The following is a 22,079-nucleotide window of genomic DNA, read 5'->3' as shown; positions in this document are numbered from 1 at the left end:
GCTTATCTGTTCGATATCAATCACTCTTGTTGTTTCCCCTGTTAGCTGGGCATCTCGTATGCTTCACCGTTGGTACGGAAAGGATTGTCCATAGCTACGAATATATTCTACAAAACTAATTTGTTGCCCTTACGAGCACATGTCTTTGATTGCCCGATTTTAAACATTCTCTATTTGCTACAATTACATGATCATCCTCATATTCGTCAATATCAATCATGATTTTCCTCAAGCCCCGGGCCCAGTATTTCTACTGGAGTCGACCGTCTGGAAAGAGGGGAACCACTACTTGACGCTTCATCGACAAGAACCGAGGAGCCCCGCATTGCACTCTGTAGCCTTGCATCAGGCTTGGTTGAACCTGCTCGCCGGGAATGCAACGGCGTTTCTGGCGTATTTTCGCGGGAGCGCAAATGGTATCCTCGATACCGGTCAGTGGGTGTGTAGGGATACTCGCTTCCCTCGCGAGAATAACCGACTGGAGTCCCATCCCAGCCATACTGGTAATCCTCGCCTCTTCGTTTTACAGGACTTTCGTCGTAAGGATCCCAGCCAACCCTGCGTCTCGCGTCTGCGCGGAGACGTTGGCGATGTTGTTCGTCACCACCAGCGCCAGTAGTGGATGATTCCTCGAGGAAAAAGTTGAGGAGCTCGTCGCTGATAGAGAGGTGGGACTGTTGCTGGAATTGTTGTAATGACATCAAGCGGAGAAGTGTCTCAAGAAGAGAGAGGGAGGTTCGAATGTTGTTGAAGTAAGGGTTTGAGACAGTGGTTGTGGCGGCAGGTTGTGAAGAGGTTGAGGTTGTTTGTCTGGACCTGTCGTCCTTAGCATCAAGAGATAGCTTTTCAATCATCTGCGGATCGATGGAATCCTCCCTATCTGGCACCTCCTCCGCTTCGGATTCGGTGTCCGAAGACTCATCTTCGTTATAGACCTCGAATGCTATCCATTCAGGATCCAGATCTTTCGGCAAGCGCCAGTGTTCTGGGATAGAGTTCTCGTTGTATCTCTGATTCAATGGCTTTCTAGTATTCTTCCCATTCAACTGAGCATCCAGCTGCGCCTGGATTTCGTCAGTTTCCTCCTCATCCTGTTCTTCCTGAGCATAAACCGAATCTGTTTCGTCACGCTCGAGCATACGCCGCGGAGGGATAGCATTAATATCTCTCTTCAATAACAATACCGGATTGTTGACTTCGCCTTCTGTATTGATATTTAAGACTTTGCTCGTATCTGCGTAGAAGATCTTCGATATCTGGTGGATCGGGAGTATTTCGCGCATGCCGGCTAGGCGAATGCCTTCGTACGGCTCCGGCTGTGGCTCACCTTCGTCATACGAATGCACTCTTCCGTCGTGCAAATCTTCAATGATCAACATTTGGTAGTGGTATTCGTCTATACGTGCCTCAGCTGGAAGTTGAGCGCGCCAAGTAGAAGCTGGTGTATTGAAACTAAGATCCATTGGCACTCGCCGAAGCTTCACGCGTGCCTTGTGGATGACCTCCTTCCACGTGGTTTCTCGAATGCCAGCTTCATCCTGGGGTCGAACGTGACTCGCGAAGAGCATGTATATCGATAAGGTAAAGGTAGGGCCGATTTGGATAGCTTGCGCGGGAGACATCCAATACTGAGTATCACCAGCAGTAAGGAAGGTGCTGGCTTGCAACAACCTGGACGGCGAAACCGTCGCTGGAAGATTGGTTGATAGTCTGGCCCCCGAAGTGGTAATGGCCAAGTTCATCAGCGGCACTGCATCCTCAATTCGCGTCAGAAGCCTCTTGATGTCCCTGATGATGAGCTTGATCTCTGCATCATTACGCGAGCGGTCTCTAGGAGACTTTGCGCCTTTTCGAATCAACTCTTCGGAGGCAGCTGCGTTTGCTAATCGCTGCCCGAGGGCTTGCATATCCAGTCGAAGTGCTTTCGTGAGCGAAACTGCAGATTCTAAAGACGTGTTGCCTCTTGCAGCGCTATAGATGACTCGACTGTCAGCAGTTTATACACACAATTCAGTTAATTAGCATACATCAACTCAATCATATCAATGGCCGGCGAGATAACCTGGTCACCAAATAAGTATGACGTACAAAGACCCGAGCGCATGAATTAGAGAACCGACTTGGATTTTGCTTTGCAACCGCTGCTGCAGAGAGAGGAGCTCTTCTCTCTCTTCGATGTTCTCGACATTCTGAATGGGAAGTCCATGAGTTTTGATCATACTATAGACTCCCACCGGGCGTGCTACTGCTCACCTTGAGCAGACGAGATGATTGTCGCATCGCATAGTTGGCAGTGATGGCTATCCCTGAGCTGAAGAAGTTACAGTCAGGACATGATCTGTCAGTCCGCTTCAAGGACGATTCAGTCCATACCGAATGGCATAGTTCATTGCCTGCTGGGTGAGCTACCAATGATGTCAACATCGAACTCTGTCACATCGAGGACAAGTTGGGCATACCCTGCCCAGGAAGGCGTCCATCTTGCTTAACAGCCAAAAATGCAGCTGCACTCGTCCTCGATTTGCTCCTCTCTTAACTTCTTATTCGCTATGAAGCAAAACAACTAAAAGAAAGCCAATCTAGATGGCAGCCAGGATGTGTGGCCCCTGAAGGCAAAGGCTTATCGATAACAAGCCAACCAGCGTGGCTCCACCGCATGAATGTTTCATGAAAGTCAGTTAGATTCTGTCAATTTCTTATCTTTAACAAAGGTAATTCCCACAGAGAGTCATTTTCCCTCAGGAGATTGTTATTAAAGAGAACACCCCACCATGTTGGCGGGGAGAAGACGCAAACAAACGATGCAAACAATGCAAACCCATATACGCATTAGACGCGACAGGCGCTGAGGTGGGGAAACTATGCTGAGTCATCGGGTGCAAAATCAATGCTCGCAAAAAGCGCCCCTCACTTGACGGCGTCTTCTTTGTAACCTCATCTATCCCTCGCTCTCGCCAGCTTACTCGTGATTGTCCTCCTCACAAAATCCCAAGATGGCCAATCAGACCCCCGATTCATGGGAAGATGAGCTCTCGAAGCAAACCGAGGGCGTGAACCTGAATGCCCGCGCACAATACCGCCCTCAGGCACAAGCTCCCACATTCCAGCCCGGAGCTGCCTCTTTCCAGCCTGGTGCGGCTTCGTTTGTCCCCGGTCAAACGTACCAGCAGTACGGCGGCGGATACCCACAGTATGGCCAGTACGGTGGTTACCCCGCCTACGACCAGCAGCAGCAAGGCTATGGTCAATATGGGGCCTACGCCCAGCAACCTGGTGGCTATAACCAGATTTACAACAACCAGTATGGTGGCTACAACCAACAGCAACAGCAGCAGTACACTCAGCAGCCTCGTCAAGCGGCACCGGTAGCTACTCAAGCACCTACAGCTCCTGCTCAGCCTGCCCAAACCGCTCCCAAGCCCACCTCGACCGCAACCGCCGCTCCCCCTAAGGCTACAGTTCTGTCTATCGGTGGTGCTAGCAACTCTCCTGCCGCCCCCAAAACCAAGGTCCTCTCGATTGGAACCCCCTCTCCCGCGTCGAACACCCCATCTGGCACAACCACGCCAGGAGATACTAAGGGATCTGCCGCTGCCGAAGCGGCCGCCAAGGTGACGGCTTCTAAGGCTATTGAGAAGACAGAAAAGAAGGCAGATCAGAAGGCAGCTGCCAGTGGTAAATCGTCCCCTACTCCTTCCGGACGGTCGAGCCCCGGCAGATCCAGCCCATCTCGCGGTGAAGGTGGCAAGACTGGTCGGGATGCCAATGCTGTTGCCTTGGAGCAGCAGGCAGATGTGGACGAGGATACCTTGAAGGAAATTTATGGTGAGAAAAAGGAGCACGTCAACATCGTTTTCATTGGACACGTCGATGCTGGAAAGTCTACCCTCGGTGGATCCATTCTCTACGTCACTGGCAACGTGGATGAGCGGACACTGGAGAAGTACAAGAGGGATGCAAAGGAGGCCGGTCGAGAGACCTGGTATCTTTCATGGGCTCTTGATTTGACCAACGAAGAACGAGCCAAGGGGAAGACTGTCGAGGTCGGCCGTGCCCACTTCAAGCTCACCGTGCAGTCTCCTGAGGGTCCCGTTGAGAGACACTTCTCCATCCTCGATGCTCCTGGTCACAAATCCTACGTCCACCACATGATTGGTGGTGCCTCTCAAGCCGATGTCGGTGTGCTTGTCATCTCTGCTCGTAAGGGTGAATATGAGACTGGTTTCGAGAAGGGTGGTCAGACTCGCGAGCACGCTCTGCTGGCCAGAAACACTGGTGTCAAGAAGCTGATTGTTGCCGTCAACAAGATGGATGACCCGACTGTCGAATGGAGCAAGGCTCGTTTCGACGAGTGTACAGTCAAGGTCTCAAAGTTCTTGGAGGCTCTCGGTTACAAGAAGGAGGATCTTACCTTCATGCCCATTTCCGCCCAGCAGACTACGGGTATCAAGGATCGTGTCCCCAAGGAACTTGCACCATGGTACAATGGGCCTTCTCTCCTGGAGTATCTCTCTGAAATGAAGACTCCCGAACGTAACATTAATGCCCCCTTCATGATGCCCGTGAGCACGAAGTACCGTGATATGGGAACGATGGTTGAGGGTCGTATCGAAGCCGGTGTTATCAAGAAGAACGCCACCTGCATCATGATGCCTAATCGCACTAAGGTCGAGATTGCTGCTCTTTATGGTGAGACTGAGGACGAAATTGCCACCGGAACCTGTGGTGATCAAGTCCGTATGCGTCTCAGAGGTGTGGAAGAAGAAGACCTCCTCCCTGGATTTGTGCTTTGCTCTCCCAAGCGTCTAGTCCACTGCGTTTCTGCTTTTGAGGCTAAGATCCGTATCCTTGAGCTCAAGAACATCCTTTCCGCTGGTTACAACTGTGTCATGCACGTCCACTCGGCTGTTGAAGAAGTCACGTTCGCAGCACTCCTGCATAAGTGCGAGCCTGGCACGGGTCGCAGGAGCAAGCGCCCACCAGCATTCGCCAGCAAGGGCCAGACCATTATTGCTCGTCTTGAGGTCATCAGCACTGCAGGTGCCGTTTGTGTTGAACGTTTCGAGGATTACAACCAAATGGGACGTTTCACTCTGAGAGACCAGGTAAGTGAAGTTTCCCACCTTTTCTCCTTGCCATATTGAGTCGCATCACTAACATTGACGATAGGGACAAACCATTGCCATTGGTATGATTACCAAGCTCATCCTTAACGAAGACAATTAAGTGCACAAATCTCGAATACCCCGGCTTTCCCAAGCCAGATTGCTTCGAGTGTAGGGTAGTACACAACCTTCTTGCCTCACGAAATAAGAGATAGGGAAGGCGGAGGCTCGGTGTTGATATCCCTGTGGTGCCCTACCTCGGTTGATGATGATGAATTTTTCTTCTTGTCATTTTCGTATAGACCTCATTGCTCTCTGACTATTGGAGATGATAAAAGTGATTGGAATCTCATATTATCTCCAGCTATCTCTCATCTGCTGGGTAGGTGTCGTAAGTCGTAATGTCAACTCATGCCCGATGTCTATCCTAGGACATTATACTGCAAAACTACAAATACCAAGCGTATCTACAATGCAAAGTGAATCACCTCCTCTTCTTCCCAACGACCTTAGTGAACCCGTCTTCGTCAACTTCAGGCTCAACCCTCTCCCTAGGCGCTCGTACCAGAGCAGGAGCCTCACCCATATCGACATCCTCGTCGTCCTCATCCTCATCCTCCTCATCATCGGTGTCCTCATCATCCTCGGCCTCAACTTGCTTAAACGCCGCCGCCACATTGTTCCCCTTCTGCTGACTTTTCTTCTGCCACGCCTCCCACATCTCCTGTACAAGGCCAAACTCCCCCCTCGCCGTCTGCTCTCGGATCGCCATAATCTGCGCCGCAACAGGCGCCGCACTCTCATCATCTACCACAACATCAAATTCATCGTTCATCACCTGGATCAGGACGTCCTCAAGATCCAGAGCGTCTGTCTCGGGCCGCTCATTGATCATTTCGGAGATGGCGCCGCAGAGCCAGTCGCGCTTATCGGATGATGTTGGGCCGCCCCAGTTTGATTGTACGGCCATGGTTAGCGCTGGCCAGTTGTTGATTGCGAGGGTGATGCCTAGATCGAGGTAGGCGGCGGCGGAGGTGGGCTGCTCGGTTTGGCTCAGGTTTGATGAGGACGTTGGTTGGGCCATTGTGGGTTGTAGTGAGGGTGAAACAATCTTGCGGCTGCCTTGATAATTGTTCCTTGTTTATTTGGGAACGCCGTTCTCGATTGTTGATGGTGGGATTTCGTGCGGCGGGGAAAACTGATCGTGTTTGTAGTGTGGAGAGTCGATTCGAGATTGGATTTGTAATTTCTTTGCGTTATTCGGCTTAGATTGAGAGAGCGACACTAGCCCGCGATATTGAGGCCGTTTTTGGTGACAATGATCGAATTATACGAATCGGCTGGATTGGGTTGGAGCTTGATACTCTCAAAATTTTCGAAATAGTCCGCGATACGATAAGAATCAGGTGACCTTATCGGCTCTCAGTATCTTGGATCGACTCAGAAGTCACAACAATAGAGCAGGATTTTCACTGATTATCAATGCTTACAGAAATTACGGTCAAGTTCATTTGGATTCGCCACAAATGGTGATCAAATGTGTATCTTCGGGAGTTGGGGTATCCTTTGATGAGGGCCAGAAGATATGTATCTTCATATAACATCGATATTTTTGTGTCTTGCCGTCGCATAATCAGCCTGTTAATTTGTGCTCATCTTATGGTTAATGAGTCACTGGAGAGCTTCTTAGGTAGTGTACGTTCCCAGAGGCATCAAGAGACAGCTAAGGAGATGCTCAATAGGCTCGAACATGAAATCGAAGAGGATAAACATAGAATGAAATTTCAATTGAGGTGGTCATCCTGTTTCAGCGAGCAGGACAAGGACCAGGGTTTTCAATGTATTTACAGCGAAAGCGAGAGTTTTAGAAAAAGGAAAGTCATTCAAGTAAAGAAGGAAATCATGCCCGCACAGTGGTATATCCCGCCTCGTCTGAGCCATCATGAGAACCAGTTATGTACAGAGAAAAAGCCAGCCAAAACACAAGTCCTGAACGCCGGTTGTATACCCTGATGCGCCGCTGAAGATTCAACCAATAGGCTCACAGAATGTAGCTCAATAGCTCCTGGGCCCTGACCGCTGTGGCTATATGCCATGGAAAGGTATTTTGCTGCACAGTTCGCGTACCTCTGGCTCGAGCGAGAGTGGCGAGGTCGCGATACCTGGCGATAATTTCTCTGAGAATATTTTCGTATGAAGAAGCAGGTTTTTGCGCGTAGATTAGGTTTACGTTCATTGCAAATGCGCCGTCGGCCTCAGTGGGGCCCTTCCTGCGAAGAAGATACCCGCTCGCCAACGCAGGACGATAATCCGTTAGGTGTGGCGAGGTGTTCAGACAATGTGAAAGTATGACGCCCCATGATTCGTCGCAAATGTCTGTAAGCAGACACTCAGACTCGGCGTCAAGCGGAATTTCCGTAGGCGTAGGGGCATTTCCACCGCTGGGGGGAGTAGGTGCAGTACCAGATTGTTCCGGCGAAAAGACATTCCCACTAGGATTAGGCGTCGCTACAGGTGTTGATGAGATCTGAGGATTGAAGACACTCATGGGTAATGGCTGAGGTGGAGGTTCAAGGTAGAGGTCTGGGGTGGTATTCACATAGAGAATGGTCAAGTCTGAAAGGAACGGCTTCGTCATGTTATATTGCTCAACCAGGCTCGTCCACGCTGAAGAAAATTAGCGACGCCCGCGTCTGGGCTATGGTAACGATCAGAAACTTACTATCGACTTCATCTTGGTCCACGGGCTCAGTGTTGACGATGATGATTTTCCATCGCGCCTGAGTCTTCTCCATGATAATTTTAGTTGCTCCCCAGATCTCGTTTCGTACTTCCAGAATATTTCTGGCTGCGTTTGAGTTCTGGAAGCGCAAGCAGTAAGACATGGTTCGCTGTAAGGTACCTGTGTTGTCGGTCCACGATACGGATACCCAGCGTTGATCATAACTTCTTGAGCATGCAATGTGAAGACTTTTCGCTTCCTGAAGTGGCGATGATCTATCTGGCGCAAGCTTGAAATTTATAGTCTTCGGGACCGGCTCTGCGACCAGCATTGGCGGAGCACAGTTAAGCAGACAAGGCTGCAAACCTTTCGGTGGGCAGCGACTATAGACCTCTAGGGCCAAGCTGAGATATTGAGCTTGCGGTAGCACGACTAGAGATTCAGTCGACATGACGAAATGGAATGGGACAATCTGCAAGACGAGTTCATTTGCTTGGCCAGCTTGCTGCTTTTCAACTTCATCGATATATTTCTGGAAGAGGCCCCAGAAAGCGAAGCAAATGTCCGCTAGGGCTGCAGCGTGGCTGAATGGATTGATTATGTAGACAACAACAGTGTCCTTCGTCGGCGGGCTTTTCAAAAGAGCCGTCACTAAAGGAGGATTAGACGATATATCAATGTCAGCCTAGTGTTTCACATACCTAGCTTGTCGCATATTGACTTCAGAGATTGCATTATAGAGTGATAATTAAGTTCGCCAGGTGCGCCGATATTCCAAGAATACATTCCACGGTCGAAACCAGTCGACCTGCTGGCTCGCGTATGCTGACCAAGGTTGCAGCTCGAATACAACAAGCCTAGCCGCTCAAGAAAATCGTTGGCCGCTTCAGCTGCAACCTGGGGGTGGATACAATAAGCAGAGATGTCCTTTGACCCGTAGGCAGGTTCCAAGCCGAAAGTTTCCCAAAATGAGACTGCCGGTGGGAGAACTTCCAGATAATCTTTGCCGCGTCGAACACGCAAATGTGGCGGCGCGAGCTTCAACATCGAGCTTTTTCCATTGTCCTTGCGTTGGGATGACTGACGCGACATGGCGGAGGTTGACGGAGGAGAAAGACCGCTGTTCTCCTGCAGTGACACGAAGCCATTCAAGTCGAGTCTCTCGATCTCACCCATGAAGGCCGTATCCTCGAGAAATGTTCGCAGAGAGTATGCTTTACTCTCAAAGTCTGAAACGCCCAAAATGCCATCGACCTTGTGATCAAGGCAGGATTGCGTGACTTGATCGGCCAAGAGCTGGGCAACTTGAATTTGTACATCATTGCGAATGAGCACAGGGGAAAGCTGCTTTTGAGTCGCTGAGAAATAACCTGTCATAGACCAATCAGAAAAAGTGGAAAGAAAATTGCCCAAAAAGACTAGATCGTCAGTCCTGGAGGTAGCGATCGACGGTTCAGATCTCGCCGAAGGCTTCTCCTGCGGTAGGCCCGCCGAACTCCTCGAATGAGACCGAGCGCGCTTTCTTTTGCGAGTAAGAAATGTGGCAACAGACGCATCGCTGTTCGAAAGGTTCCCATCACTGTCATCGCTCGTGTCGCTGGTTGAGTCGAAATCGGAGTCTGAAGGTATAGGCTGATCCAGATCACTTGCTGGACTTCTGGATTTATCGATATTTCTTGCAGCACCGTGATCCGGATTCTTTGTCCGCGCATTGCGGCGGGGGAGGCCGATAGTTGGGATATCACCAGTAGTACTGGTAGGGACTGTATGATTGTTCACCACCGCGCCAGTGACCCTAAATATGCCCTCTGCTCCATATTTCTGATCCCAGTCCAGTATATTCTGCTTGAAAGCAACAGGGTTGTAATGGCCCTGCAAGTGCCCTTTTTTGACGGACAATTGACCGTCTTCGCTTGGCCCAGGGAAAAGCGTTTTCTTTACCTCGATAGGACTGAGTGGGGGGCTGATTGTTTGGTTATCTTCATTGGTAGGCGAAGATATGTGCATGCTGTCAGACAAAGGGACATATGCAGGCTGAAGATTTGATACTTTCTCTTCCGGGTGGGCGAGAGTTGTGACGACCTGTTCCGTTATGTCTCTTTGTCTAGGAAGGTTATCAGTTAAAGGCTGTTCAAGAGGGAGAGGTTGTGTTTTGGGCTCGTCGGCCTCAATAGCAACTTCAGGTGTTTCTTGAGCACCAGCATCCATGTCGTTCACATCTCCACTTAAATGACTGAACTCAGGGTCGTCAAAGAAGCTGAAGTCAGCGTCAGTTATCCCTTTGGATCCAAAGTCTCTCTGATTTATTTCCCCGAAAAGATCATCATCATCATTAGTGTCGTATAGCCCAGATCCAACAATGAGTCCAGGAGATGGACCAAAACTCATGAGCACATCATGATCGGAGCGCTCTTTGGCGGACGCCTTTTCCTTAGTTTTCACTTTGGCCGAGGTCGGATTCGTGAGATGTCTAGAATCTAGGTCTTCAGCCGCGGTGTCCGATGCAGCTGGTGCATTGGGTCCCACAGGGAAAGCTCCATCTGGCGGGGTCGGATACACCAGACTTGAAGCCTGAAGGTCAGGGTACTCTGCAGCTCGGGAAAGACTCTCTATGCCTACTGGAAGGTCTGACCTGGATAGAGGAGTCTCTTCGTCTTTTGTTTCTGGTTCGTGACGGGATGCGGGCTTCGAGTCTGTCTCCTCATGCTCAAGTTGTCCCATCCCGAACCATTTCTCTGCGAATCCCAACGGTTCGTCGATGACTGGAAAAGTATCATCGATTCCAAGAAATGGGTCGAAAGATGTTGGTTTCTTTCTTTTGAAGCAGTACCTGGCCGGCCATAGAATTCGCTTCAGGGGAAGTACAGAGACGCCTTCCTCATTTTGTCGCCAGGTCTCCCCAGCTAACCTTGAGTAAAAGGGTTCCCATACTTCAACTTCAACCCAGGGCTCTTCTTCGGAGGAGAGAAGTGACAAGCCATAATTCCCGAGCCACTCTATCACAAGCGCTTTCCATTGCTTGAGATTCAACATGCTTGGAGGATTTGCCATTGTGTGTCCCCCTACGCAGGGGATGATGGATGGAGAAGAAGCATCCTGGAAACCTGATTGCGTTGCGACCAGTCTTGCAACTGATCCGCTCGGAGATAGCCATAGATCGCACCCTGGATGGGCATTTTGAACCCCTACAGAGGTATCATAAGGCCCACAGAGTCGTACAATGCCAGGTTGGGAAATCGTTTGCAAGGATACGGTCAACTTTCCAACCGATGTGAGCTGAATCTGTAAAGTAGTAAGGGAGGGTACTGCAGCAGGGTCATCATTGTCAATTCTAGGGTTGTCGTAGTAATCTTCTGCAACGACAGTGAACAGGGTCCGTGATCCGAGGGGAATGGCATTGTTGCATCGAATCAACTGTAGGCTTAATGCACCAGTGACAGCGGAAATAAAAGACGCGTAAATCGCAGCAGAGCTACCATGGCCATCCGTTCGTCTCGCTGGGTTGGGGCCATTCTGACGTCTTTGCACACCTTGTGAATTCGTGGCTGCGCTGACTGGTTCCGCGGAGAGGTTCTTCACCAGCTCCTTGGAAGTCACACTTCCGGAAGCCGAGACTAATGAGGGATCAGCATAGAAACTCATAAGCGCAATGAAAAGAAGGGAATGAAGCAAGAAACGAACCCTTGAGGGTAGCCGAACCCACGAAAAGCTTGCTTGGATCATCGCTCGTCCCATTTGAGCACAAAGGGCCTAGGCTCTCGAAATCTGGGGTCGCAGAGAATACCCATAGGCCAAGCCGTCTAGGATAGCTTGATACCAGGCAATCAAGGTTCCTCAGTCGGAGTTCGAGGTCCTTGAGGCGACTTAAATGCTTAAGGATAGTGAAGCCATTAGTTGGCGAATCGCCCGATAAGGTGGCGATGTTGGGCTCTTCCGTATAGATTCTCCAGTATATGTTGGAGAATCCATCCTGCAAGGCTATGTTAGCAATGTCGTCCATACGTCAACTGCATGGTGTGCATACAATGACGCGAATGTTTGTGATGGACCCTCCAGGAAAATCCATGATTTAGTCGTTATGGCTTCTCTTATAAGTGGCCAAGGAAATGTCCGTTGCTGAGTTTGGAATCATTTCCAGAGAGATTAGGGTAGAAAATCATGTATGAATGAGCAACCCATAGCACATGTATCTTATCACAGAAGTCAGCAAACAGACCAGCTTTCTGATGCCATTGCTTCACAAGGCATAAGATTACCGGAAAGGATTCGGCAACAGATCCGATTGATGGCATCAAAGCGAAGGTACCCTTATCAAGCAAAGACGTGCGAAATCATCTCATGATCAACGACGACGATACATCATCTGTACGGAGTAGTAGTGTCGACAATCGAGACAGGGCCCATTTATATCCAGACGCTCCGATGCCATCGAAACCCGACGGAGTTTGGCTCGGGCCGCCTGGACCAATCAAGTGTGATCTGCATCCGCAATGTCACGTGGCCCAGCTATCGATTGTCTCCACCAACTTTTTTTCTTTTATCGGTCGATATATTCGGAGAGCATCAACAATTTTCGCTGTGGTGGTCACAGCAACCTGAATGTCCCCTCGATCTCTGGAGCAGTGACTGAGCAAATATGAAGCTCTCCAATCAATCCGAGGTTCCAGTGTATACCATCTCAGGGTCAAATACCGCTCGACCACTTCCTGAATGGCTTGCAAGACGGCGAAAGCGGAGTTTGAAAAATGACCCCGAGTATGCCAATCGCATAGAGCTGCTGCAGGATTTTGAGTTTGAAGAAGCTAGTCAATGTATACGAGTTAGCGAAGATGGCGAATGGGTCATGAGCACAGGTCAGCTTTTCTAAGTGAAGTTATCATGTTTAAAACGAATCTCGCGACTGACCATAGTATCGTACAGGAACCTACAAACCTCAAATTCATACTCACTACCTTCCCCAGCTGTCTCTATCTTGGGCGCGGCATACAGATGCGCTCAATACGACGTTCCTTCTTCTGTCCTCTGATTACTCGAAATCGATTCATCTGCAATCCGATCGTTCGCTCGAGTTTCACACACCCTCAGGTTGCCATTACAGGACAAGGCTCCCCAGATATGGTCGCGATTTGGTTTACGACAGACAGTCAACTGAGGTTCTAGTGCCGGCTGTTGGTGTTAATCAAGATGGTATGGGAGAAGTCTTCAGGCTCAATCTAGAGATGGGCCGGTATATGCGGAGTTTCGAGGTGGATGTTGGTGGGGACGATTTCACATCCACCGGGGGTGGGACGTTACAAGGAGGTATCAAAACAGGAGCAGTGAACACGGGAGCTATCGCTGAGGAAAGCCACAATCTCCTCGCTTTCGGTACCTCGATGGGAACGGTAGAATTATGGGACCCACGAGCCAAGGGCAGGGCAGGAGTACTGTTACCGCCTAATCAGACCGGTCCGGATGACGCACGATCTGAGATAACGGCATTGGAGTTCCATCGCTCGGGATTGACACTTGCAACCGGTTCGTCGAATGGTCTGATTCATTTGTACGATCTTCGATCCCCAGTACCCCTGCTCAAGAAGGATCAAGGGTATGGCTTCCCCATCCACACGCTGAAGTTCCTCCAACCCTCAACATCCACACGCGAACAGACCATGGAGCCCAAAATCCTCTCTTCCGACAAGAAGATTATCAAGATTTGGGACCCCCGTGATGGCAAGCCCTGGACATCGGTCGAGCCTGCCGTCGATATCAACTCAGTCGCCTGGTGCAAAGACAGCGGAATGCTTTTAACAGCCAACGAAGGCCGACAGCAGCATGCATTCTTCATTCCTCAACTTGGCCCAGCTCCCAGGTGGTGCTCATTCCTGGACAATCTCGTTGAGGAGATGGCGGAAGATCCTAACGATCCTAATGCTTTCAGTACAGGCCAGGCAGGCACTATTTACGACAACTACAAGTTTTTGACTGTTCCTCAGCTCAAGACCTTGAACCTGGATCATCTTATTGGTCGGACCAACCTCCTTCGACCTTACATGCATGGTTACTTCGTCGCTCAACGCTTGTATGAGGAGGCTCGTTTGATCACAAACCCCTACATCTGGGAGGAAGAGCGCGCGAAGAGAGTCAAGGAGAAGATCGACAAGGAACGGGAGTCTCGCATCAGAGGCAAGAAGAAGGCTGCCGTCAAGGTCAACAAGAGACTGGCAGAGAAACTCATGGCTGTCGAGGAGAAGAACGAGCGTCGCCGGGCGCAGCGCGTCCTGCAACAGGGCGGAGACGAGGACATGGTCGACGCTCCCGCAGCCGAGAAGCCGGCCGGTGGTCTTTTGGGCGACAGCCGTTTCGCGAAGATGTTCGAGGATGAGGAATTCGCCGTCGACGAGACTTCGCGGGAATTCCAGCTCATTAACCCGAGCACCGCGCCCGAGCCCGTCGAACGCAAGGAACGCGGCCTCACCGCCGTCGAGCAGGAAGAGATGGACGAAGTCCCCAGCTCCAGCTCCGATGACGATTCTGCATCCGGAAGCGAAGCAGAAAGACCCGTCCGGAACAGGTCCCCCCGCTCCGGAAAGATCTCCACAGCCTCATACAAGCGCACCAACCGTCCCCCGCCCCAGATGCGCGTCTCCTCCTCAACAACGAGCCATTCCACCCGCGATCGGTCATTCGGTTCACGCGCCCAGAACATGCGCACGAAGACCAAACCCGCACGTCGTGGCGGCGTGGTCGGAGAAAGAGAATTCACCTTCACCCCGCACGTCAAATCAAAGCAAAACAAGGCGCCTGCGCCTAAGCCTGCGAGCAGTGATTACAGGTCTAAGGAACGCCGCAGCGCTTCTGGTAACACTTTCCGAAGGATGTGATGAAGGATCGTATCTGAGGTTCTCATCAAGTTTCACTGCTATCCTCACGCCTCGTATTGGGCCAGGTGTTTTTGGTCCGCGCAGGCAGCACCGTTCTCCTGGCAATCAGCCCAGCTTGGGCTTTTGCTAGGCAACAGAATCTAGCGCGCTGTATAAGCTACTGTGTCAATCACATTACCCAAACCACCGTATGAGCCTTTGGGGGGCTTTAGGCACTAGATCAAGGGATCTTTGCCATTCTTCTCAACCCACATCTTCCACATCTGATTCCAATCAGTTGCACTATAGAAGGGTTTTTATCTCCGCATGCTCTGAAGAAATTTCATGTACATATACCAGCACCAACAAAAGGAGTATGAGGGGCGTTATAGATGGGTTTAGGACGGCTTTTCGTGCATACGTTTAAGGGACTTCCTTAGAACAGTCTGATTGAAAAGTCTTTCTTTCATTGCATTATCCGAGTAATATCCAGATTGAACTCCTACTCCGAACCGTTTCCAGGCCTGCCAAGTCAAAAATCAAACCCAATCTGAATGGTTGCTCAAAATACAGAAGTATATATGGACATGCCAAAAGAGACAAAAGCAAGCCTGAGACTGGAATAAGAAGCCTCAGTTTCAGGCTGAAATAAGAAATGTAACAGCCCCAAACGGAAAGGGAAACTATCCTCAGAAGCAAAGATCAATCTTTTGAAAAAATGAAAACCCACAGAGTCATTCTATTTCCTCAGGAAGCTGCATTTGCTTGTCTTGCTCAGTCTATAGAGATAGCCACCCTTACTCAGGTGGCACAAAGAGAAATTGAAGGCTCATTGCTTGATGAGGAATCAGTGCGTCAAAATAAAAACGAGAAATTGGAGCATGTGATTCGGCAATGCGGTATCCATGAGATCGTATCAAGATGATGGGAGGACGAAAGAAGCATCATCTTCATGGATGACGGTGAGAAGTAGAGAAGAATGAGGGCTGTAGAAATTGAAATGTAACCGAAGGGCGCAGCGCTTATGGACCACTGGGAAAAGTGCTTGATATTCAGAAAATTCCAAGTGTATCATAGAAAGAGCGCTGGCAGAAAGGGTCTTTCACATTTCCCAGGAAAGCAAAGTTCGGCAAGTCGCATTCAGCGTGTATTGAAGCCGTTCTCGGACATGCCCTTGGCTTTATCAAGACCACACGTGAAAGCCTGGAAGGCCGGCACCACGTCTGCCACTGCCGCGTCGCGAACCACCGGGGTCAGCACCATGAGTGCCTTGTCTGCCCTCTTCAAAGCTTCTTCTAGAAGCCCCGAAATCACTCATGGCAAACAACAAAGGCTCATCCTCTTCGACCTGCGCCGATTGTGGTGGATAGTTGCGGCCGGCACTGACGCGTCGCCCGGACCCTCGGCGGTCTTCCGTCGTTGAGTTGCCACTGTTGCTGCCGCTTGCGTTGCCATCACGGTCATTGTCGCGCTCAGTGAGGTAGGTGGGTATACCACCGCCACGAGCTAAGCTGCTAGAGCCGGAGCCTAGGGAATGAGGGCCACCAAAAGATCCTCGGCCACGGGACTGGCCTGGGCGCGGTTGATACAAGTTCTGATTAGTGGTTGAGGATGATGCCGGTGTCTGCCCAGAGACCATTGCATCCCTTTGTGAGCGGGTTTCACGCGTGACAGGGCTCGGAAGCGCAGTCGGGCCTTGATTCGACGACGGTGAAGAACGCTGGCTTTCCTGCTGTTGTTCGGCATTTGTGGCGACGTTGTGGTATTCATGTCGCCGATGCAGCGTGCTCAGACTAACGTTGGTTCTTTCCTCCGCACCAAGGCTGACACTGCGCATATTGAAAGGAAAAATTTCCTCCTCGTCAGCCACGACAGAACGCCGGTTCTGAGCGGCAGAGCTAGAGCGACGATATGTAGGAGGAAAAATGCGCGGAGACGTCGGAATATCGATCGCAGTAACTGTGGAAGGCCTATGCACCAGAGATGCTTCTTCGCCCGTGGTATCCTCAGGCAGCGAGGTGGAATCTTCATGGAGAAGTCTTCGGTCGCTGTGTCCGGGATCATTGTAATCGACTATACTGTTCGAACTTAGACGAGAAGGTATAGCCGGGGTGTGTGGAGTATGAGGTGATATAGGCTTCCCAGGAGAAGAGGCCGTTGAAACGGATGCTCCAGCTACCATTGGTGGCACTCCTGAGAGTTGCTTGCTCGAGGCATTGGATGAACGTTGCAGAAGCAGAGATGATGACATTGAATCTGAGAGAGCGGCATTTGAGTCACGCATACGTTGGAATCGAGTTAGGGCTGCACTTGTGACCGTCGTCCTGCGAGCAATGGCATCGAGGTTTGAGGAATTGGAAGGATTCAATAAATCCTTCCGCAAGTCGAGCATCTTCAGAAATTCAGAAATGTTCTCATCGTCTGCGTGAAGAGAATCTGCGCTTGTTCCAGTGGCCTCCGCAAGTAACCCAGAGCCGGGCTGAGCGCCAGACGATGTTGCACTTGCTTTACCACTCGAAGCGTCATCCTCGATTTTGTTTATTCCCCCTGAGGAAGGTCTACCACGGCGGTGGCTGAAGGCGCTGCTGTACCTCGCAATAGGGGCGGGCCTTGGGGACGTTGAATTGGACGATGCAATCGCATTCTCTGAAGCTGCTTGCCCAGGCTTACGCCCAGAGGCTGCTACTGATGGAGGAGGCATGTGTTTGGGCTCGGGGCTTGGTGTACTAATTACCGGCCGGGAGCGAGGAGAGGCCCCGAGGGGCGGATCAATGAGGGAGGGTGAAGCAGAAAGTGGTGGCGCTTTGAATGGCTGGAACGAGATAGAAGGCCGCCTAAGGACACCAGGACTGGCTTCGGCAGCGAGGACAGCAGCGCGCCCGGTTGGTGTAGCTCTGGCAGCTGACAAAGGCCTCCGAGAAGACGTAGCGGGTGGGGATGGTGACGATGTGACAGATTCTCTCGCAGCCCGAAGAGCTGATATGGGACTTGCACCCGTCATAGGCCCTACGTGATGGAAGGTGGATAAGCTTCCATACGCACGACTGGGGTCGGGTTCCTCAACGGTCCTTTTCTCCAACGGTGCTGACCCCGGTTCATGATTGAAAGCTCTTCTATTGACGTCCCTGGACGGAAGCGAAGGACGAAATATTTCATCGTCGGCTCCCATAAAGCGTGAACTCAATAGAGCCTCGGAATCATCCACTCGGAAGTCACAGTTGGTTCGATAAGTGACTTCAACCGAGAAAGGGCCTGCAGGTGAGTCGGTAACCCCGAAGCTATACGTTTCTACCACTTTATTGTTGCCCTCGTACAGTGGAACAGTCAAGTGGTCCACTTTGCGGCGTTCCGAAACCGTGCGCTCGTCCAGGATTCTATATTTGATCTGTAAAGCCGGGTTGCTGCGAAGTCTTCCATTGCGCTTTGCAAACTTCCATGCGGGCAGGAATTTGGAATATGTGAATAAAGAGCGGAAGAGGACAATACTCTTCTTGTATACTGTCGGCAGGATAGAGCCAAGGTCGGCGGGCGGCTTGGAGGATGCAGCGCCCAATTCAACTCTCCATCGCTCAAGAATGACATCGTCAGAGTTCGACTGTAGTGGTCTTACAGGATTCGCCTGACCAGAAGCAGCAAGGGCTTCTAGAACATCCCATCTCTTTCCATTCTCATCCAGGATCACAAGGCTCTGATTGTTTGTGAGTCCCTTGGTCTCTAAGTATGTCTCAATAATCAGCGGCGGCGGTCGATTTTCGGTTGCATCACATGTTCTCCATATCCGCAGCTGCTCCCGAAGGACGTCTGTATCTTCGATTTCGACATTGAACTAGATTGAGGCGCAGTAATTAGCTCAAGCTTCGAGACTTGCAATGAACAACAAGATCGCACGATAAAAGCGGAGTGCATCCGAAGACCAACATACCCAGCGATTCACCCTTGGAGTATCAGAGCCCTTATTGAACGACGGAGGGAGGTCGACTCTCGAATGTAAGATAATAAGCGCAGCTTTCGTGTGATAGTTCTAGTGAAAGGCACCCAAATTAAATCAGCATCTTGCAACATGGGATACAATCCTCTGGAGGAATCAGGAGCTTACCGTTATGATCTGATTGAGCTTTGCCATTGCTTCCTTTGCAGGTTGTGTGTTTCGCTGTACCTGCTCGGATGGTTCAGACCCCGTTTCGATCCCCAAGCCTCGGCTATCGTGCATCCCGACATCTAAAGCTGGGGAACTCGGGCCCGTGTCCAGCTCTCTGTGATCTGTTGAACGATTTGACCTTGTTGAAGAGGTTGGCGCTGCAGGCGCCGGCGAGCGAGGATGTTGATGCATTACGCAACACTTGACTTGCGATCCTCCTGTGTACAGCACAGCCCTAAGATGTTTGTGCTGATGTGAAGTTCACGAATGTGACTATATTATTCAAGAAGGAAATGGAAAGGTGATGGGTCCAGCACAGAAGGCCATGCTCACAATCAAAAGAGAGCCGCACAGAAGAAAATGAGAAAGACTGGATGAGAAAAGACAAGAATAGGTGAGGCGCTAAGTGACAGGCACTGATTCAAATTTAACAGTGATCATCGATAGCATCGTTTGCTGTGCTCAGGCAACAGGATGTTGGAGCAGTCGGAGCATGCAGTCTAGACAACCTTGGGGGCTTCTCCGCATCAATGACTGGACTGATCCAATCTTCCTGGGGAAGTGTGGCGTTCTCACTTTGTGAGAAACCTGTATATATTAAGGGATCATGATCACTTAAAGTATAGATGAGGGGAAATTGGATGGACGAGAGAGAAAAATGATGTCCTGGGGTTTGAGAGACAGAGAAGAGATAGAGCGGATGAGGAAGAGGAAGCAAGACGCAGTGAGGCACAGCAGATCAAGCGTACGGGAACAGAGGGTCTGTGACGCACACCCTGTGACTCGATAGTTCGCAAGACCCCAGGGTGAAGTCGGTCAGGCTGACGAAGTGCCACAACAGGCTGAACGTTAGAGATACAGAGCAAATGAAGGGGCTCTTCTACTGGTTGAATTTGTCTTCAGCAAGGGATTAATCTACCTAGAGCATGTCCATTCAAGTCTTTTACCAGGGTAATGAAATGGATGTCGAGAGAAACGAGAGCCGCGATAAACTGCAAGTTGGAGCAAGGCGGTAAGGAAACACAAGCTGTAATCGTATTGAAATGCTGATACAGGCGGTGATCACGATACGCTGATAAACCCACCTACCTCAGATAAGGAAAACAGGTCAGGTGGATCAGGTGGGTATCTCAGTATGTAGTGACAGCTCAAGAATAGTAACAATTCATTATCCATAATACTATCATGCTATCGGTCAATCTATGGTTGGATTGACATTGTTCATGATATATTATTGATCAAGATATTGATCTTTTTTTCTTCTGCGGCTGATGATCACCTATCTACGGTATTCTTCAGCTTCGATGGGAAGTAACCTCATGATAGATAGGTAGCCTCCTCTGTTGCAAGGTACCTTACCTTAGTCCCTCCCGTAAACCAAGTACCAAAAGCTTCTAAAGTACCCAGGTTAACCGCTTGCGTTAAGGATGATCATCGACCGTTCAGAATGAATAATAATGAACACATGATAAATCTCCATGACAACTGCCTCCTCTTCTTCTGCTATATTCCAATTCCAGATCACATCTTCCCTTTGCATTTTTTTATTTTTGCTTCACTATCAGCGTCTTCAAATCGGAACATCTGTCTGTCTAGCCCAATTTTCCCAAAGAGCTTGGCATCGGGATTTGATGGTGCTGCTCTGTGTCTTCTGCAGTATGCCCAGTCTTTGAGCCCTAGGAGGCTGGGACTGGTCGCCTCATCTGCAATAGCTCGCTAGCCACTGAGCAGGGGGCAAAGACCTGCATTCGCATAACTTGACTCACTGAGAGCAAAATATCCTTCTCACTGGGGGACTGGCAGTAGTAAGAAACAGAAGTAGTACCTTTCAAAGAACCAGTAGGATCCGTCAAACCAAGACAGTAACTCAAACTCCAATGCAGCTATTGAGGATCCGATGTCTAAGTGCCGCTGCCGACAATCAAAACTCAAGCAGGTAAACGGCTTGCTACCAGGACAATTCCTTCGTTGCAGCCAATAAAGATTCCGCAGCTTCCGTTTGAATGTGTCAACTCCACCGCATTTCTCGCTCCAGGTGACAAGTCGGCGTATAATACTAGATATGTGTTTGAGGGGTCAACAATGATAGTATCTGGACGCTTTTGTTTGGTGCCAGGTGGTGATGGTGCAGCATGTATAGTGCTGCTCTCTGGGATCGCATGTTATTGGTGGCCTGGGGCCTTGTTTGATCTATCCTTACATCTCACTTTTCCTACTGTTTTCTTCGTTTCCTTTAACCTGCAGATTGTCGCTTGCTAGCGATCAATAGACGCGCGACTACCGTTGTCAGTGGAATTCTGTCTTAATCGACCAAGATGGTTTCGGTCTAGTCATCGAGACTCGGACAGTCGAGAAGCATAGAATGAATGCGTGCAGAAATTCGAGTTTTCTTCCAAAGTCTGCGTGGGATCGAGTGTACATGGGTAGCAAGCGAGCGGGACATACTCATCTCCACAGCACTTGAAAGAATCCAGACATTGGGTTTCCTTTTCTGTGGCAGCAGGAAGGCCAAAAGAGTTGCTCACTTGCACTCGGGTAATAACGAGTCCCTGCAAACGAGAAACAACAAGATCAGATCGTTCACTTTTCTGCAGAGGACGTCTGGGTGAAGCGCCAGTCTCTACCCCGGAGAACAGTCAACTAACCTCAGCTCAGGCCGTCAAAGATATGTTAGTAGATTTGTAAGGATCTGTGTCAAAGCGAGATAATCTGATGTACTTGAGATGTTTAAGGAGTGCCTGACGGCCTATGTTAGTGCCTAGCAGGTGCCAACCCGCCCGCTTGACATATATATACTCCGTACTCCGGCTAGGTACCCCTGGTATATCTGTCAATGAATCTCTCCCGTTTCTCCACCATTCCCTACAGCCCGAGCCATCACGAGGAGCTACGAGAAGCAAGATAAATGAGATATCTTACGCATGACCTAGGAGCTCATCATGGAATGAGGGGTTGATGAACTTCATGTCGAGGGGGATGGTAATTCTCGACCTCTCGTCTGGGAACATGGAGGGGTGCACCGCTTCCGATTGGCCGATACCCGCAGGTCTTATCCACGGCTCCAACAGTCACAATCATGGATTGTTCTCTGGGAATCCAGCACGAACAAATCTCACTGTCCTGATATACGCCGGCGAATTCGCTCCTCATTGTCCTCGAATTGCCTCAACTGTCCCGAATTTGCAGTCGCGTACCTCCCTCAAAAGCCTTCCTGCGTTGCTCGGTCACCTGTCTCCCGCCGTTGCTTCCTATCGCGTTAGTTGTTCAACGTT

At 50.2% G+C, this 22,079-nt stretch overlaps 6 protein-coding genes across 6 annotated transcripts; 2 read left to right on the top strand and 4 right to left on the bottom strand.

The window, feature by feature from the left end:
- Positions 1-212: 212 nt before the first annotated feature.
- CDV56_105736 (RanGTP-binding protein) lies at positions 213-2,480 on the bottom strand (the record flags this gene model as incomplete). Its single annotated transcript, XM_026759355.1, has 5 exons — positions 213-1,986; positions 2,089-2,189; positions 2,254-2,311; positions 2,374-2,405; positions 2,460-2,480. The coding sequence occupies 5 exons, from the start codon at positions 2,478-2,480 to the stop codon at positions 213-215; spliced, it is 1,986 nt and encodes a 661-aa protein (XP_026615473.1).
- A 513-nt stretch (positions 2,481-2,993) lies between these two features.
- SUP35 (translation termination factor GTPase eRF3) lies at positions 2,994-5,226 on the top strand (the record flags this gene model as incomplete). Its single annotated transcript, XM_026759144.1, has 2 exons — positions 2,994-5,105; positions 5,170-5,226. The coding sequence occupies 2 exons, from the start codon at positions 2,994-2,996 to the stop codon at positions 5,224-5,226; spliced, it is 2,169 nt and encodes a 722-aa protein (XP_026615472.1).
- Positions 5,227-5,589: 363 nt separating this feature from the next.
- CDV56_105452 (pre-rRNA-processing TSR2 family protein) lies at positions 5,590-6,189 on the bottom strand (the record flags this gene model as incomplete). Its single annotated transcript, XM_026759071.1, has 1 exon — positions 5,590-6,189. One exon carries the CDS (start codon positions 6,187-6,189, stop codon positions 5,590-5,592), a length of 600 nt encoding a protein of 199 aa, XP_026615471.1.
- Positions 6,190-7,146: 957 nt separating this feature from the next.
- Positions 7,147-11,893, bottom strand: CDV56_105010 (uncharacterized protein; the record flags this gene model as incomplete). The annotated part of the gene is made up of 5 exons (XM_026758629.1): positions 7,147-7,772; positions 7,828-8,478; positions 8,529-11,441; positions 11,509-11,797; positions 11,852-11,893. The coding sequence occupies 5 exons, from the start codon at positions 11,891-11,893 to the stop codon at positions 7,147-7,149; spliced, it is 4,521 nt and encodes a 1,506-aa protein (XP_026615470.1).
- A 570-nt stretch (positions 11,894-12,463) lies between these two features.
- On the top strand, positions 12,464-14,690 carry CDV56_104768 (WD repeat NOL10/ENP2 family protein; the record flags this gene model as incomplete). The annotated part of the gene is made up of 2 exons (XM_026758387.1): positions 12,464-12,680; positions 12,748-14,690. The coding sequence occupies 2 exons, from the start codon at positions 12,464-12,466 to the stop codon at positions 14,688-14,690; spliced, it is 2,160 nt and encodes a 719-aa protein (XP_026615469.1).
- A 1,162-nt stretch (positions 14,691-15,852) lies between these two features.
- ATG13 (putative autophagy protein Atg13) lies at positions 15,853-18,879 on the bottom strand (the record flags this gene model as incomplete). The annotated part of the gene is made up of 2 exons (XM_026758025.1): positions 15,853-18,495; positions 18,766-18,879. 2 exons carry the CDS (start codon positions 18,877-18,879, stop codon positions 15,853-15,855), a joined length of 2,757 nt encoding a protein of 918 aa, XP_026615468.1.
- Between the last annotated feature and the right edge of the window lie 3,200 nt (positions 18,880-22,079).

Source organism: Aspergillus thermomutatus (assembly GCF_002237265.1).
Source record: "Aspergillus thermomutatus strain HMR AF 39 chromosome Unknown NODE_65, whole genome shotgun sequence".
Taxonomy (NCBI): domain Eukaryota; kingdom Fungi; phylum Ascomycota; class Eurotiomycetes; order Eurotiales; family Aspergillaceae; genus Aspergillus; species Aspergillus thermomutatus.
Note: the sequence above shows the minus strand (reverse complement) of the source record. Positions and strands in the feature narration are given on the sequence as shown.